The sequence below is a fragment of the Saccoglossus kowalevskii genome, chromosome 3 (genome assembly GCF_978046115.1).
Source record: "Saccoglossus kowalevskii chromosome 3, keSacKowa6.1, whole genome shotgun sequence".
Lineage (NCBI taxonomy): Eukaryota > Metazoa > Hemichordata > Enteropneusta > Harrimaniidae > Saccoglossus > Saccoglossus kowalevskii.
This window is the reverse complement of record NC_140643.1, coordinates 12,642,974-12,659,539: the sequence shown is the minus strand read 5'-3', so window position 1 is coordinate 12,659,539 and position 16,566 is coordinate 12,642,974. Positions and strand designations below refer to the sequence as shown.

Below are 16,566 nucleotides of genomic sequence, written 5' to 3'. Positions count from 1 at the left end.
AAAGAACTTTACAAGGAATTAGATGCATGAATCGACGACAGAGGTAATGGTGAAATCAGTCGTCCAATAAACCTGGCGTAATTTATTGTTCACGCAATGGCTTAGTGTATGTGGAAGAGGGAGCAGGTAAGGTGATTTCTGCCGGGTGACACATTACATAGCGGAACGATGTACGCTCTTACCCGCCAATGTACTCCCCATACTCCTTGATTGGTCCAGCTGTGTACGACGTCAGAAATGTTTCTAAACGTACTCTCCTACATTGCAGCTCCCACTACACCGCGTGAGGGACATACTTTCCGTACTTTTGCCATCCCTTATCAGTGACGCTACACGCGAAGAAAGATGTCGCCACAGAATATCATTTTACACGGTGTCATTATTGCTTTTTATATATTGGGAACGTCAGCGACGGGCAACATCAGGTAGGTTACATCAAGTTGGTTGCAGTGAACACGTACAACCACTGCCGATATGGCCACGCGGAGTAGGAACACGATATAAACAGGCATCACATTTCAATGGCTTGTGCTACACGCATGTCATCCGTTATATATACGTCGCGTTAGTGCAGTATATATTGTAGAAATGCCGCACTTTAATGGCATCCGGACCTGGAGTAAACAATTCACGCTATCCACCGCTAAAAATGAGAACAGCCATAGTTGTTTCTATTTTTATACAAGCTGTGGCTGACACATTGTTACTTGTATCACATGCTTGCTATGAAAGGTGTTGCCAATAGCTTATCATCTATCTCTATGTTATTCATATCTAGACTGGCTCTTAACTATGGTTACCATGTCTTCATATCCACGATGCATGTTTTAATGCATACACAAATTTTAAATTATTGAAATAATCATGTAATTTCAATTTCAATTTCACGGACAACAACTTGTTTAGTTCTATGGTTTCATCGAATAAATACCAAATCAATATTCAACAGACGGCACTGCATTTTGCTGTCTATAATTTCATATGACGACATAGCTCAGTAAAATATAATCGAAATATTTGCTTGATCTTCTTAAAACCCCATCGGCTTGATAAGGGCTGATGTCAACTATAATAAGCTGTATATAACATAAACACACTGCGAGCTTCTTGAGTTTATTTGTAGAAAAGAATCAACGTAGTTATAGATTTTCGATTGCATCTTTCCGGCTGACCTGGAACTAGCAGTTTCATCAGAAATAATGCGAAATTGATGAAAACTTTCCACCATGGTGGTTACCTGTGGTGATGCTTACTATGGCTGATGGACAAATACTAAAACAAAATTTCTGTTTTTTGCGCTAGCTACTAATGCAATCCTCACGGTGGATACTCGCGCCGTGCTCAAACATATGCACCGTCATTTAATGACGAACTGTAGCCTCTAGCATTGTCGAACAACGATCGTGGGTTGTGTGAGTTTTTCTCATTAGCTATATGTACTTCTAATAATACGAAAACTCACGCGTTATTTTATTCGAAATGCTCGTGCGAGCCGCATTGAATTTAAAAAGGGTCAACGTAATATATGCAAAGTGTTTCAATCTAGCTCTACGCGTTTATAGTACCTCCGTGAATTTACGTTACTATTTGGGATCACTTATAGAGTGCCAATTAATTGCACCTGTATTATATTAGCCAGGGAAATGGCACTCTATAAACTTCACTTCGTTGTGTGACTAAACGTACCGCTACATCACACCCATTGCAAACCAGTTCAATAATTGTGTTTATAACACATTCACTCTCAGTCATTTTTTTTAAAAGCAAAAGGGACGTTACAGAGGCCTCCCGCTGATAGGTTATTACAGCTGTTAGTCGAACTGTTCGGGTAAATTGTGTTTAAATACGACTACACGATTATGACGTTTGCGGCCTTTCATACGATCGGGTTACCTGCTGGTCACACTGGCTGTTTACTATGGTCTCATTTGATTGAGACGCCCGAGGAGCCATTATGTCCGTATATCCGAAAACGCAATCTATGCTTACAGGATTGACGATCTCCAACCCTGGGCGTTGTTCTGATAACACAACTACTTCCACTAAAACATAGAATCAATGTTATATCATGTCGACATATATCTGTTCATTGCCTGCTGTTACTGACACGTAACAATCAGAATACAGGTCGAAATTGACATGGCGGCGGAGCAAATCCTCGCCTCTCTACCCGATTTCCTGCGCGCTTTTTGTGGGATTTAGATCAAAATTAGATCCTGAATGACATGATACTGATTTGAAATAACCAAAGTATGTCAGATACACTCTGGCTCCTAGATAACAAATTCGCCATTGTCGCTAAAACAAGTTTATTTTATTGGAGAGGTGTAACAGGCCGTGCTTATTGTCATTTCGTGTCCATTATTTGATGGTGCATTTACATTTGTTTTATTTATTAATCCCGACATCACTAGAGGTGGACAAAATAATAATTGTATATGTATCGTCAATTCATCGATGGTGTAGGTATATTATATTATATACATATCCATGCAGTGGATTATGGCTATTGTTTACATAGAATGTGGCCATCATTAATAACCATGCAATTTTTATAATCAATTCAACTCACTCAGATATCCTAACCCCGACCTCATATTTATGACTAAAGTAAACACATAATTCAATATAATCTAAAACCACCCCCAATCCGTATATCACGCATAACAGGCAAGTGATGAATAATATGCTGGATTGCCATTGAAGTGTCGTTTGTGAAATTAACTTTACTATGCCAACGCCAGTGATATATATATATACATCGCACGTTGGCGTGTCGGCGGGGAACAAACACCTTTTACAATTATCCACACTCTCTCGATGTTAATTTGGATTCATGAATTGTATTTATACAAAACAAATAATGACCTGTAGAGCACAATGCATTGCCGACTGAAATATATTGAATCGAGTAGATCAAAGACAAATGCTGGCAGCAAAGAATGATTTGAATTACTTGTTAATATCGTTAATCTGGCGATATATGTACGTTTTTTTCACATTGACATTGTATCTAACTCGACTTTATTTTTGATAATGTTTTATCACTTGGTCCCCACGTTAATGCATGATATTAGCATAACTATGTTCACTAAGCTACGATCATATGCCATATAATAATCACCGTCATACGCTCACTCACCTGCGTGCTAAGTTCAAGTATGCGCTTTCAATTTTAATTCGGTGTTTTGGTATAATTACAACTTGTAGCACTAAACTGGAATATCGGGTGTGTACACTTCAATTGCAATATACAATTGTTTAAAGCGGTAATGCCTAATGAACAATGTAAAATTTGTGTGAGCTCTACACAAGGACGCATGCCCTGTTTTTGCTTTTTTCATTTATGTTGCGATATTACCGAATTAGCTTCTTTTTAACTTCAATTTATTTTTCGACATACAATACTGGCCTCACGTGACTCTACATAATACGTACTTTTCAAAAGCTCTGTTCGTTACAGGTACAAGAAAAATCTGTACGCGGTCATCAAAGACCCGGAGTACGATAAAGAACTGAGGCCAAACGCTGAAGGTAAGTTTTCCAATTTACGCATGTCTTCAGCCACCGTTGTTCGTTTCTTGTTTTAAACGAGTTTGCCAATCATTCTAGTTAGACTATCTACTATTGTTTGAATGGATCAACTTGGAATATTTGAACCTAAAATGAAGCTTTATGAAATCCAAAGTGATTCTAGATATAATATATATCACGATAAGTTGGTTATCTACGTTCAGACGATAATAGTCTTTTTACTTTTTATCACGTAGGCCCACCTGTCAATATATCAGTGTTTGTTTATTTCACCAGTATACACTCGTTATCCGAGGTTTCTATGGTGAGTATATGTTTCCAAATGCACGTTTCGAGATAACGCAATAAAACTAAGACGTATCACGTGATTTTCGATTATCTGATTTGATCTTTCTATGGTCGTCTGGCGGCTACTTTAAAACATTATATCTCATTGATTCTAACATAGACATAATTAAAGAGATCTACGATTTTATTTTGAACGCATTTGTTTTAATTACTGATAAATAATGTTTTAAATCTACTTTCTGTTGGTTTAGACATGATAACTAAATCGTTATTCTGAAAATATTTATTCACGTTATTGAAAAATTAAATTCTGAATATGGCATCAAATCCGTATGTTTGAAAATTAAAAAAACAAAGCGCGTACAAAGCATATCGAAGTTTTGCCTCGTTGACCATTGGTTAGTAGTGTTGATCTCTGTGAACAGCGTGGACTTTCTCGTTAGGTTTAAAGTAAAATCCAATTAGACGAGTAAAGTTACAAAGGAAATTAGGTATGAAGAGCATGCGTGCAGATATTTTATAATAATGGAACGGAGATGGTTAAACGCACTCTGCTATGAATGTCGGTTTCATGCTTGCATATGCTGAACGCGGTAAATTAAAAGTCTCAGAGGTCAAAAGTGTTGAAACGGATTACGAAACGAAATTAAAATATGATGCCTTGCGTTACGTTCTCATCGCGCCGTTAAACCGCTGTAGGTCAGAGATTAGAAGACTTTATTTCTGTCTCTGAAACAAAATCTAATTAATTGACTCAAAACCTTGATTGGCATGTCCTTTCAAATATTAATCAAATATACATGATATGACTTTAAGTTCAATCCTTCTTGTGCTCTCGATATAATAATTTCCATATGTGTTTTTGGACCTTATTACTGCCCATGGAGTCGAGTTCAAGTTGATGTAACTAAATATTTGACAGCTACTGTCACAGCTCATATATTAATTCCAGAAATGGAAAGAATACGTGGCGCTATATCTCACGCCGTTATTGGTTTTTGTTGCCATTTATTTTGTTGTTGTTTTTTGTACACAGGACTATGGTGCTACGCTATTCCTATCTCTTCAGTGGGACGACCCGCGGTTTGCATTCAATGGCACAGAGCCCATTGATCTTAGATCGGGCTCAGAATTACTGGACCACATTTGGACTCCGGATTTGTATTTTGTGAACGTGAAAGAAGGGAAACTGCATCAAGTTACCATGAATAACAAGCATATACGAATCAATCCAGACGGAAGAATTCTCTATGACATGAGGTATGACTGCATGAGTCATTTGATTTCCAAATAGGCAACTCCCACATGGATTGCCACATAAACGGATAGAATGAATAAGTCTAGAATTGATGTATTCAACAGTCTATCTGTAGAAATGATCGACCCGGATATGTCGAGTCTTTATAATAAATACCAGGAATATGGTTGTCATCATTCCATTAGTGTGTTACAAACATTTCCTAAATGCAAGAAATATTCGTGTTGTAGTCTACCTTGACTAGGTCGCCCCATTTATTCTGGCTTATTGATGAATATTGGCATGACAATTTATGTGGGGATTAACATGCAAATGTTATGAATTGTACGGTGTTATAGTCATAAATGTAGAATATTAGTATCAAGTTAACTTTTATGTCAGGGAGTAATACAAAAAGAAAATTTAAACATGACGTGAGTGGCATTTTGACAAGTGTTTGACATCATGCTGGGTAAAATTTAATTTCTTTTTATGTGAACGATGTTTCGTATAAAGACTTAACAATGACGAAATAATAAATAAAAACTATGCTGCCTTGCCTATTGAATTGAATTGAATTTGATTTGCAGTTTATCTCCTTTAGCAAAATAATGTTAGTCGTGCTCTTGTTCAGTTTGTTGTATACAATGTAAAACAGAAAAGACCTACACAATGCGTTTGCCATTCTAGATTGGGCATTGTAGTATCAATTGATATTTTACTTTAGGCTAGTGATCATATCGTTAGATCTAGTTCACTGGAAACATTAAAACCAGTGATCGTTTTAATTCATACACAGTTCATATGTAACATTTCGTTATCTGACTCTACTGCTAAGATGCACATTGATTTCCGGTATTCAAAGTCTGAGAGAATTACGCAACAAAATTCCCGGGAGTACATATCGTGTTTCTTTGACAACAACTCGGGTTATGGAATGTAAACTGCAAATGTTGCACTTTTTTTTCATTCATCACTGAGAATAAAGACTAGATGCCGAACTGATATCCGCAGATCTAATTACACTTTCATCTAATAACTATTTTCGGATTCACTAAGGGATGCTTTAATATGTAAAGGTCAAAGGTTATTTCCGTTATATAACTCAAGGCACTATAACATTTACGTTAATAGAAAATAACACTAAAATGTGCAATTGGATACGGGAAAAAATATAAACCACTTGCATTTGTTTTAAGGTTGATTATTTTGTAGAATGGCATCGAGTTATTAGCGTTACCTAATCGTTTTATTTTCTAGAATATAGTACATGATAGCCTACCATCTAAATAATTATTATATCAAGTGCATATGTCACAGCTTCCTTTAGGTAATACATACTAATCAAACGATGATACATACTACTGTATGTTAATCTGTGATACGTATTATGTACACTGCAGATTGTTAACATTTTTCACTATTATCTATCATGTCGCCCATTTATGTACTCTATCGAGAGAGCACCGTTACAACCCACGGCACCAAATTGTAAATACTGGCACGTATACAATTACGGTTGAAAATCTCACAAGATATACTATATGGTGTTCATTTAATGCAACATTAACTGTTTAGTATGCGCACCGTTTTTAGTATTGTTGGTTTATAATCAGTGACGCAATTAATGTGACGCGGTCTGCGTCAATCAAAGAACGCTGAGCACTCGATAAGATGGTTTTAAAATGAGACCCAGGTTTCAAGAGACATTTGTTCAAACACACAGTTAAAAATGAAACCCGAATACAAATACCTTAAAGCTTTTATCTATGGATCTGTATTTAAATTTGACAAATGTTTTTATGTTATACTGACAATGTGTATCTATGTTAAAAAATATTTTTTTTTTACCACCCGGTTTTATTTTCTTAATATTGCATATTACGTGTGATATAATTACACATTTATTAAGTCCTAAAATTTGGAATTTTGAAAGAACGTCAAGATTAAATTGCTGGCTGTTTACTACAAATGGATTTTTACAGCTCTGTTAATATGTTAGAGTGGTAGCACAAGTAGACATGAAGAGTGTTTCCTAACGGTCATATTTGCTGCACAGTTTGCATGTGAACTTATTCAATCAGCGTAGAAACCTATGGAAAACCTTTGACATTCCATTCAGAAAAACGGAAATCAATATGAAAATGCATAGTTTCAGAAATATGCTAGTAAGATTGAGTATTTTATTTACATGAAATGGATGGAACAACCTTTCAATATTAGCTCAAATAAAAAACGGGAATGGCATTCAATAATACAGTAGTTAAATCTTTGTTTTGACACGGGGAACAAAGTAAGAGATGATGACAACTTTCTTTGGATATTAATCATATTTGTCGTTGTATTCAGTTTGGAATATAACAGTAAATTTGCATTATTTTATTGCAACAAAATGTTAATAATGGAGTTCCTAGCAAGTTTGTTTTAACGGTGATAAATATTTAGAAACTGGTCGATTGTTTCTATAAGACGCATTGTGTATCTACTGCAACTGTTTTTTTTTTTTTTTTTGGAGCCATTGATAGAGACAACAACGTCTTGCCACAAATAGATTACTAAAATATTCAATGCACAGGAAATTAAATACATAGACACAATTGTAGCTCTACAATAAATACTATTGCTATGTCTGAACATGAGATTCCGACTATTTTACGGACAAGTTCAGGCAACTTAACAGATATGTGGCGTATTGTTTTGACAGAATAGTTTGATCATGCGCACAAAGAGCTACTGTATGTTGTGAAAACAATCATCAGTAGATGCAGATTCGTTCGACTGAAATGTTAAAAAGCCATTTATATAGTCATATGTTACACATTTGTTAAGCCCAATTTGAACTTATTAAGGTGTGAACACTGTGAAAATAAATTCGCGAGGCTTCGAAATACAATGCCATGCATCGAATCAGTTCTTGAACCTGGGTTTCATTTATTCTTCAAAAACAACATAAATTACTCAGCCAAGCATGCAGCCGAATGTTTCAATAACATCCCGTTTACATGAATAACACATTAACATTTAATATTATGAATTTTACCACGCGATCAAAAATAACTTAACGGCTTATTTTTTTCACAGTTTAACGCCTCTTGCAAATAGCGAAATCCGTCGTTACGAGACATATCTACGTCCATAGTATAAAAATCGATTATAGTAAATTCGGTCACACGTAATCGAAAAACAAAAATATGATTTTTTTATTTGGACACAACGATGGCTTACAATTTATAGTTTGTGAATTTTTGTATCGAGCGTGAAACCAAAATTGAATGCACGATTGATTCTAACAAAATCTACATATGTCGAATTATTGTCACTTGTAATTAAGTTATTTGACATAATAAGTAAATACATAATTATGGGTCTATTTCAGTATGAAATAATGTATATGTACGTTTGTAATATCATTTCTTGATCTACAGGTTAATATGGAAACACCAGTTTCAGAAAATTCGTATACTTAAATTTTATACGACCGTGAATTACACTTACAATCGCATGGCTAAAATTATCGCATTGTGTTCTGGTGGATTTGCTTTCATATTCACTTTTGACGATGGCATTTAATAGGGAAGCTTAGCACTAGAACATATGGCACGTAGAGTATGACAATCCTCGCTGTGTTTCGCATGCATTTTCTAAGGTGTCGATAAATGTAAAGATTGACATATTAAGGGATAACTATATGACGGGGACTTATTATCATTTTATAGTAAATGTAATACCGGTTTATACTGGCACGTGTTCTACGCCCACAAATTTGAATTCCCAACGTTTAGAAATAACCGATTTCTGTTTTTTAAACTATGGGCCAATTTTAGACTTGTACATTTGAAGAACATTATTATTTCCTATTATTTCAATTGTATTGATTCTGAAGCCGATACATTATATTTATGCCTTGGAACAATGTTCAAATATAACAGCCACGAATTAGAAAGATTCAATAACAGTTACACAGATATTCTGTATATACACAATGTGTCTATCAATATATGCGTCTACCACTTAGACTGTTATAATGTTTTAGCAAGTTATATTGCCATGTGATATTGTAAACCGTCGCACACATAGAGTCACAGTAAATAACTTCGGAATTTTGATAACCACTAGGTGTTATCGTGTTGCGTTTGAAATGAAAAATTAACGAATCACAGTAGCCCCCTACACAGAGCAATATATGATAACATTGCCATGTTGTCATTCCAGCATGGGTAATATGAATTCCGTCTAAGCTGGTTTATATTTGAAAGGACAACTATTACTAAATATACATATAAACGCACTTGGCATTCATTGAATTCCCAAACACTGTTATGATAGTTCGCTGACCGTAATATACCATATTTATATTGAAACAATGGCGTTTGTTCCACGATGACATGGCATTCACTATTAGCGTTCCATTCAGAGCATGCACGCTACAAAGTGCGAAACGTGATTTTCTTTAGAATTCCAAGCAGTCTGGTCATGCTCATTCAAAGACCGTACTTATTGTCGATTTATTTGATGCATTAGTAGTGGTTTGTATAATGTTCAACGGCTTGTTTTTGTGCGAGATTTAATAACTTGGAATTCCTTGTAACAGGCTTCAAAAAGGTTATGTCTATTCGTGCGGCGAATATATATATACCTCGATGATAAATCATTATTATATTTAATGGAAGGTCAGGCACAATAAAATGAACAGTTATATAGCGGCGCAACACGTTAAAGATTCGAGCCTTTTTTTTAACATGTATCAAACATTAATGCCGCAGTTATTTATTCATTACCAATGTGCAAAGAATAGAATTCATTTAATAATTTGGGTAATTTAATATTGCATATTACGTGTGATATAATTACCTATTTATTGTCGTCAAATAATAATAAAAAATATGCTTTTCTACGCCTTGATTTCTTATTTTTCTTGTCTCATTGCTTTCACAGAGTCAGCCTGGTTCTTATTTGTCACTTGTATTTACATCGTTTTCCGATGGATAAGCAGACATGTGGTCTTCAAATTGAAAGCTGTAAGTAAAGGAAATTAATTTGTTAGTAATGAAGGAAACAGTTGGAGAGGTATCTTTCTCTATTCTTTAAATTGGTGTGTTTTTAAATTTCCCTACTAGATGAGGCTTGATTATACTTCGTTTGCATAGGTACCTATATCCAACATCCATCAGTCAAGTCCCCTTGATCAGCTTGTCATCAATTCCAGTATTTCTAATCAGGCAGTTACATGTAAGAAGACTGAGCGTGAAGTGATATCGGCCACTTCCATGCTAGACTACGGTGTTTTCATCATTGCTGAACCACTTATATCCTTATAGGCTGTAGGAGATTTTAATTTCGAATCTATTTGTCAATAACAGCGTGGTAACCCTGAATGAAAGCAATTATGTCCATGTTTAGAGGATTGCATCGGCGCATCACTGTGGATACATGCATATCTATTGCGGCAACCCCACTGGCAATTATCAAGCTGATTGATTAAATACTGAACAAGTATGTCCATAATAAAAGTTGTATCACCCAAGTGCCTCGTGGCTATACGCAAGATTAACTTCTAATAAAGTGAACATTTGTATTGCAATACCGTCGCAGTATAATGTTTAAAGAGACGCTGTTACCTTGGGCGTTAGATGTCGCGTGTACTTTGTTAAAATTAACACGTATGTTGATAGAGTATATCTATCAACCTTATGTGCGATTATTGTTGATACAATGCATCATGCAGTGTACGCAATGTATTAGTGACATGAAAGCGAAGATCGATATCTTACAGACATTAAAAGGTTACATAACCCGAATTCTGAAAGCATGGGAGTACGAAAGCGATAATATTCCTACAATTTGGTGAACCATGCAACCTTACGAACTATGTAATCTGACTACGGATGGTATGTAATTAAAATTAGCACAGTACGCTTTCCTAAACATTTTACATTATATCATATTTTCCCCGCCGTATAATTGGTGTCAGTGCCGATATGTGTGTTCTGACTGCTGAAATCACTATACTGAAATTCAATATATTCACTAATGACTGTCCACACCTGTATTTAGTTTCATTTGTGTCTCCTGGCGACTAAAATTACATTTAGGGAGAAAATCGAAGATTTTAGAAGAGTCGCGTGATTGTCCAGAAGTGTATTTGACCTCAGGGCACATGGGTTAGGCGAAAAAAATAATGTGTCAGTTTATAGCAATTAACCTCAAAATAGACATTCAGTCTGAACCCATGCTCAAGGATACCATTATCCACTTTTTGTCAATCAACTCTTGAGTAATCATCGTCGAGCAAATCCAAATTTCCTTTTTCCATTTCATCTTTATGAAAAACGTTAGTCAATAAGTATACGAATAAATCCATGATTGACATGCCATATACGAGTCTATGGAGTACGCAACCTTGTTCAAAACGCTATTATTGAAGCTACTTTAGCTGTTTTATTGTAATATCAAATCTGTAAAGAGTACAACTTAAACAAACTGACATCATAATTCTAGATAATAAATTGTCTTCGCTATGTCTTCTATTATTCTTGATTTCTTGATTAAATCTGTAGCAGATTTAATCATAGAACATTCCGGTTATATAAACATTTCAATGAACGTAAAAGATATTTCAATATTGATGATGCAAAGTAATGGTTGTATATATATCCACCGGTTATTTGGTTGAAAATATGTCAGATATATTTAATAACAACGGAACTATGTTTGAATTCATTGTAATTTGAATTGCTCGTTTTCTTTATTTAAATTCACCTACATTGAAAGGCTGAGATGGTATCTAAGATTTAAATAAAGCTACACACACGCACAATCATATATTGAACATCTCATATATTAATTGGTACGTACTTAAAAAGTCACTTTAGGGTCATAGATACCATTACAGTTTATACATAATATGCTATATTCTTATCTAATGCATAAACATTATTGGGAATACCCACTGAAGGACTCTTACTGTGCCTGTTGATTATTGTTACACCGATTCTCGATGCGCTGTTTCAGGGAAACTTTGTATTATTACTTTAGGATATTCTTGAGGATATTAGTATTTAATATGCATCATGAGCTGCCTTCTTACGGTTATATATGTCCGTTATAGTTAGACAGGTGTAAATCAGCGCGGCGTTGCACCAGCTGTACGTTTCCTTGCAACGGAAGTGACGTGATTTATGTCTTCAAGAGCTGCAAATGAAATTTTACTAAGTACCGTTTTAAAAAGATCAGTTATGTATTCTGGTCATGTTTCTGGGAATAGTTTCGAGCGTATTTTGCGGTGACTGCCGAGACTAGATACCTACAAGATTGTACTCATGTATACTTAAATTAAATAAAAAGATGAACTAACATGTTTTGTTTATACATGTCTATATTCTGACGTTAATTATCAATAAACCTGATTCAAAAATAAAAATTGAACTTTCGGTTTTATTTTTACATGGACCGTAGTCAACCTACACTTTTAAAAAGTAGTAACGAACAACCAAACAAGCAAAATGATAACATATGGAAACGATTTTGTGAACATAAACTTTAACCTTTACAAATATGTACCAATTATGTTCAGTTCTGAAAAAAGGAAGGAAAGCTTGAAAAGCCAACTCAACGCAAATCGTCTCATGGCATTATACCCTAAAAGTGTAATTTTCAACATTTCCATTATCTACTTTTTCCATTGTCATTTTGACGTTGACATTTTACTTTGGTGACATTGACATTTTATTTTATTGACATCAAAACCAGTGATCCGTAATGTTTCGAAACACATGTTAAAATGTGCACGTCAATTTCACTGCTTTGCCCTATTATATCAAGTTGCTTTTCTTTCCTGAAACGAGACTCTTGTTTCTCTAAATACCATCGCTCGAATGATTGCAATATCAATATTGTTCACAAAATAGGCATACTCCCATGCTTTTAACAACACTATACGATCGTTAGATGAGATATTGTAACTTGTTGCAAAACGATAGTACGATTTGCTTAATGGTATTTACCTAGATAGCACTCAGAATTACTGTCGCAAAAGGATTTGAGCGATTTGCTTTGTTGTTATATGTGTGGACAAACATTAGGAATGATGTTGTATGCCTGGCGTACGTAGATTATAGCACATGGACCCTACATCTACATGTCATATTTCAGTCCTGGTGCCTTACAAAGTGTTTTCAATATTGTCTTACCCCAAATATAAGGCCTTCCATATATACATACATCCTTCTGGTTTGTACTGCGACATACCTTGTACAAATTTGGCGAAAATCGAATTTTTAAATTATTTCAGTTGCATATTAAGCTATTAGACTGTTTGCATGACCGTGGTCGTGAGTCAATACATATAACTAAATAGTGGCAGCGTAAATGCCGTACCTGATCTAATATATACACACGCTGTGCATTTCGTCATACCTTGCCAGCTGGACTTTGATGTGTATGCCACGCTGGTCGTTGTGGATATCCAATTTAAATTATATGATCTTACTGGCTCCGCCTTGGCTAGTGTTGAACATGGCGAATCCTTAATAAAAGACCCACTAGCAATAGAGTCGTTTAATTATGTTGTCCACGTCACCAAATCTGTTTTGATTGAATGTACTTGATATTAGTACCACTGAAAATGGTAATTGGTGAAGTTGTAGAAATGAACTATTTTGGCATTATCAAATGCACCGAAAATCCCGATGAATCCTGTATCGTGTATATTTGTGTGTCAGTAGCTTGACAAACAATATAAGTAATATTAGGAATATCCCCATTCAACGTTTTATTTCATTTTAACTGGTTAATTCCATTGTTCCTCACTTGTCATGCACGTTCGCGGGTTCCATTCGTGTGCTGCTATGAAAATAAAAATTACATTGAAAATCAGCGGTAATAGGAATAGTGTAATGAAAACACAGTTATATTCTCCGATAATATATCAGATTAATGACTATTTAATTATATATAAGACGTCCTATGATGTGTCGACCAAACGTTGAGCATCGTTGTCATCTATTGGTGTAACGCAAATTGGGAAAGATCTGAAAACCCGAAAACATGTCATGATATCAGCTCAGCACGTTCACGAAACAAGCATATGTTGTATGATATTGAGTACGTGGATATTCCGTATTTATCTTGCTGCTACTCAACAGATAAACGTGCCTAATGGTCCATGGCTAATGGTAGTAGTCTTTGTTAAAAGCGAGATATACGTTTTACCCAATGCATTTTTGTGGGGAATGTATTTTGCTGTAAATCAGTGAATTGATGACAGCCATGCCTTCCAGTTAAAACAATAAATGCAATCGATTTCACAAATACGGTGTCAAGTACATCGCCTACTACAGAATGGTGTAAAATGCGCACTTGGTCGTCCTAGCAACTGGTGTTATTTCTAATGGTGAATCGCGTTGCGAATTCCCTTTTACAACATCACTTGTAAGCTCGTTACAGCATGTATTACATTACTAATTGCCATGTTACCGCGTCTCTCAGTTACCAAACCACGTAACGAGTTACCATCGCTATCAGTGCAATGTCAACTAATTGGGAAATATTATATTACCGCATCCCGTTACCTGTCACCGTCTCGTATTTCACGGCCCAAGTCACTATGTTGCCACCTCGGCACAATTGCGTCGATTACAGAGATATTAAATTGACTGTTTCCATGGCATTGGGAAATGACAACCAACAGTAGAACCGTGTTAATCTATGTATCAGCATGTGTTGTTTATCGATTCGGGGCGTATTGCTACACTCATACCCCGTGGCGTGTTTTCATCTCTCCCTAACAATCTCCCTTGGACATCTTTCCTTAGTACAAATCATTCTCTGTCCTGAAGTTTTTTGCTAGTTCGTGAAAATCAAACGCGCAGTATTTTTTTGAGCTCTCAGACCTACAATAGCATAATACCGTATTCAGAGTCAACATGCATTAAACATCTGTATGTGAATTATATTGGAGCTATTTATGATATTCATATTCATCGATCATTTTGAAATATGAATCTGCGGGCACAATATGGCCGGAATAATGTTTCACGGGTCGAGGTTAAAAAAACGCATGTCATTTTAGGCGTGTCATGTATTTTATTTCTAAATATACCTTCGGTTTTCATGGTTGTTTACACCTCTGATGTTACCTGTACGTCGTATTTGCAGTTCCATGCAGGACTAGGTGAACTTTGACATCTCCCGGATATCGTGAACCTCTGATGGGTATCACAACAAATGTTGAACAAACGCCCCAGTTGCAATGACGTCATTGGACACGTGGCCGCAAACATATAATTGATATTTTGTTGCAATACGGAAAATTTAAATTTGCTGACAACAACATCAATATTATTGTGTGATATCTACATATCTATAACCATCCATCATATAGCTTCTTTGTCGAATGCTGTAACATTATTATTCGCAGATACGTGCAGCTGCAGTCCGATTCACCTTTTCAAATTTATATTATCAAAGTCACAACCGCGAGGTAAATGTAACAACATGGATCTTATAACTTAATTGCTTTTCACAGGTCTTAATCAATAATTCTGTTGGGAAAACGCATCTTAGAATTAGCATTTCGTCTTTGCGGTGTGTTGCCACAACACGTGCAGATGTACCATTATATCTTAGGTCAGATAACAGCAGCAAAATCGATGAAGAAATCACCCTAACAAAAGTTTTAAATGTGACATCCGTCTTTTTTCTTGATTGCATATCGCGAAACTGTTAGTTGCTTTTTGTGAATACATCCACAATAGACTTGTGTATTTCTTCTCGAAAAAGTGTTCATGCTTCAGTACTCTTGTTAATTCTCCATTTTCCGAGGTTTTGATACACAGTAACTACGTCACAAGTCTATTGAAAACTGAACAGGCAGTTGAAGGAAGTAGCTGGCTTATTTAAAAACTTACCGAAGCGTTAATCTCTATAGAATAGCCGACATAAGCCGTAGTATATTTTCTTACATTTGTAGCGTTGACCTTTTATGGTGCAGATGATATTGATTGCTTTTTCTGTCGTTAGAAACGCCAAATTACCAATGGTAATGAGCATCACAATTTAAATAAAACAAGCACCGTTTCAACTGCTGCTATCATGTACAGCTTTATTGGATTATGAAACCTCCACGCTACTCCACCCAAAACAGTGCGTGTTTGTTTTTGTTTTTACTCAATATGACACGCATCAAAGTAATCAAGTCGTATTTCAGAGATCAACATCCTGAGATTGCGATTGGAACCCATAGAGATGTAAACCAATGGCGTTTACGGAGGAGTACTAATAAAACTGAAACAGACATTTAATAAATATATGAAAATCAACAGAAATGCAATATTAAAAGAAGATGCACCCTGAAATAGATGAGCCAATTGATGCATGTATAATGATTCACAGAGTCTCTACTAAGTTGCAGTAATTCCAACACATCTTTCTTTTGTTGCGGGTTGTATTCAGCCTAGGTTATTTATTACAATTCTGCCTATCCATCATTATTCTCCGTGCGATCCATC

General features: G+C 35.5%; 1 protein-coding gene across 3 annotated transcripts in view; it reads left to right on the top strand.

Annotated features, from left to right (window-relative positions):
- LOC102805447 (glycine receptor subunit alpha-1-like) overlaps positions 1–16,566 on the top strand; it is a 30,510-nt gene that overhangs the window by 1,215 nt on the left and 12,729 nt on the right. Inside the window, exons 2-6 of one of the 3 annotated variants that reach the window (XM_078013755.2) lie at positions 269–425; positions 3,464–3,534; positions 3,771–3,838; positions 4,859–5,082; positions 9,995–10,077. In XM_078013755.2, the coding sequence (XP_077869881.1) occupies positions 346–425; positions 3,464–3,534; positions 3,771–3,838; positions 4,859–5,082; positions 9,995–10,077 (526 nt within the window). In that variant the 5' untranslated portion in view covers positions 269–345. Of the gene's footprint in view, positions 1–115; positions 426–3,448; positions 3,535–3,770; positions 3,839–4,858; positions 5,083–9,994; positions 10,078–16,566 lie in introns of those variants that run through there. The other 2 variants (XM_085496773.1, XM_085496774.1) reach the window with 2 other exon arrangements.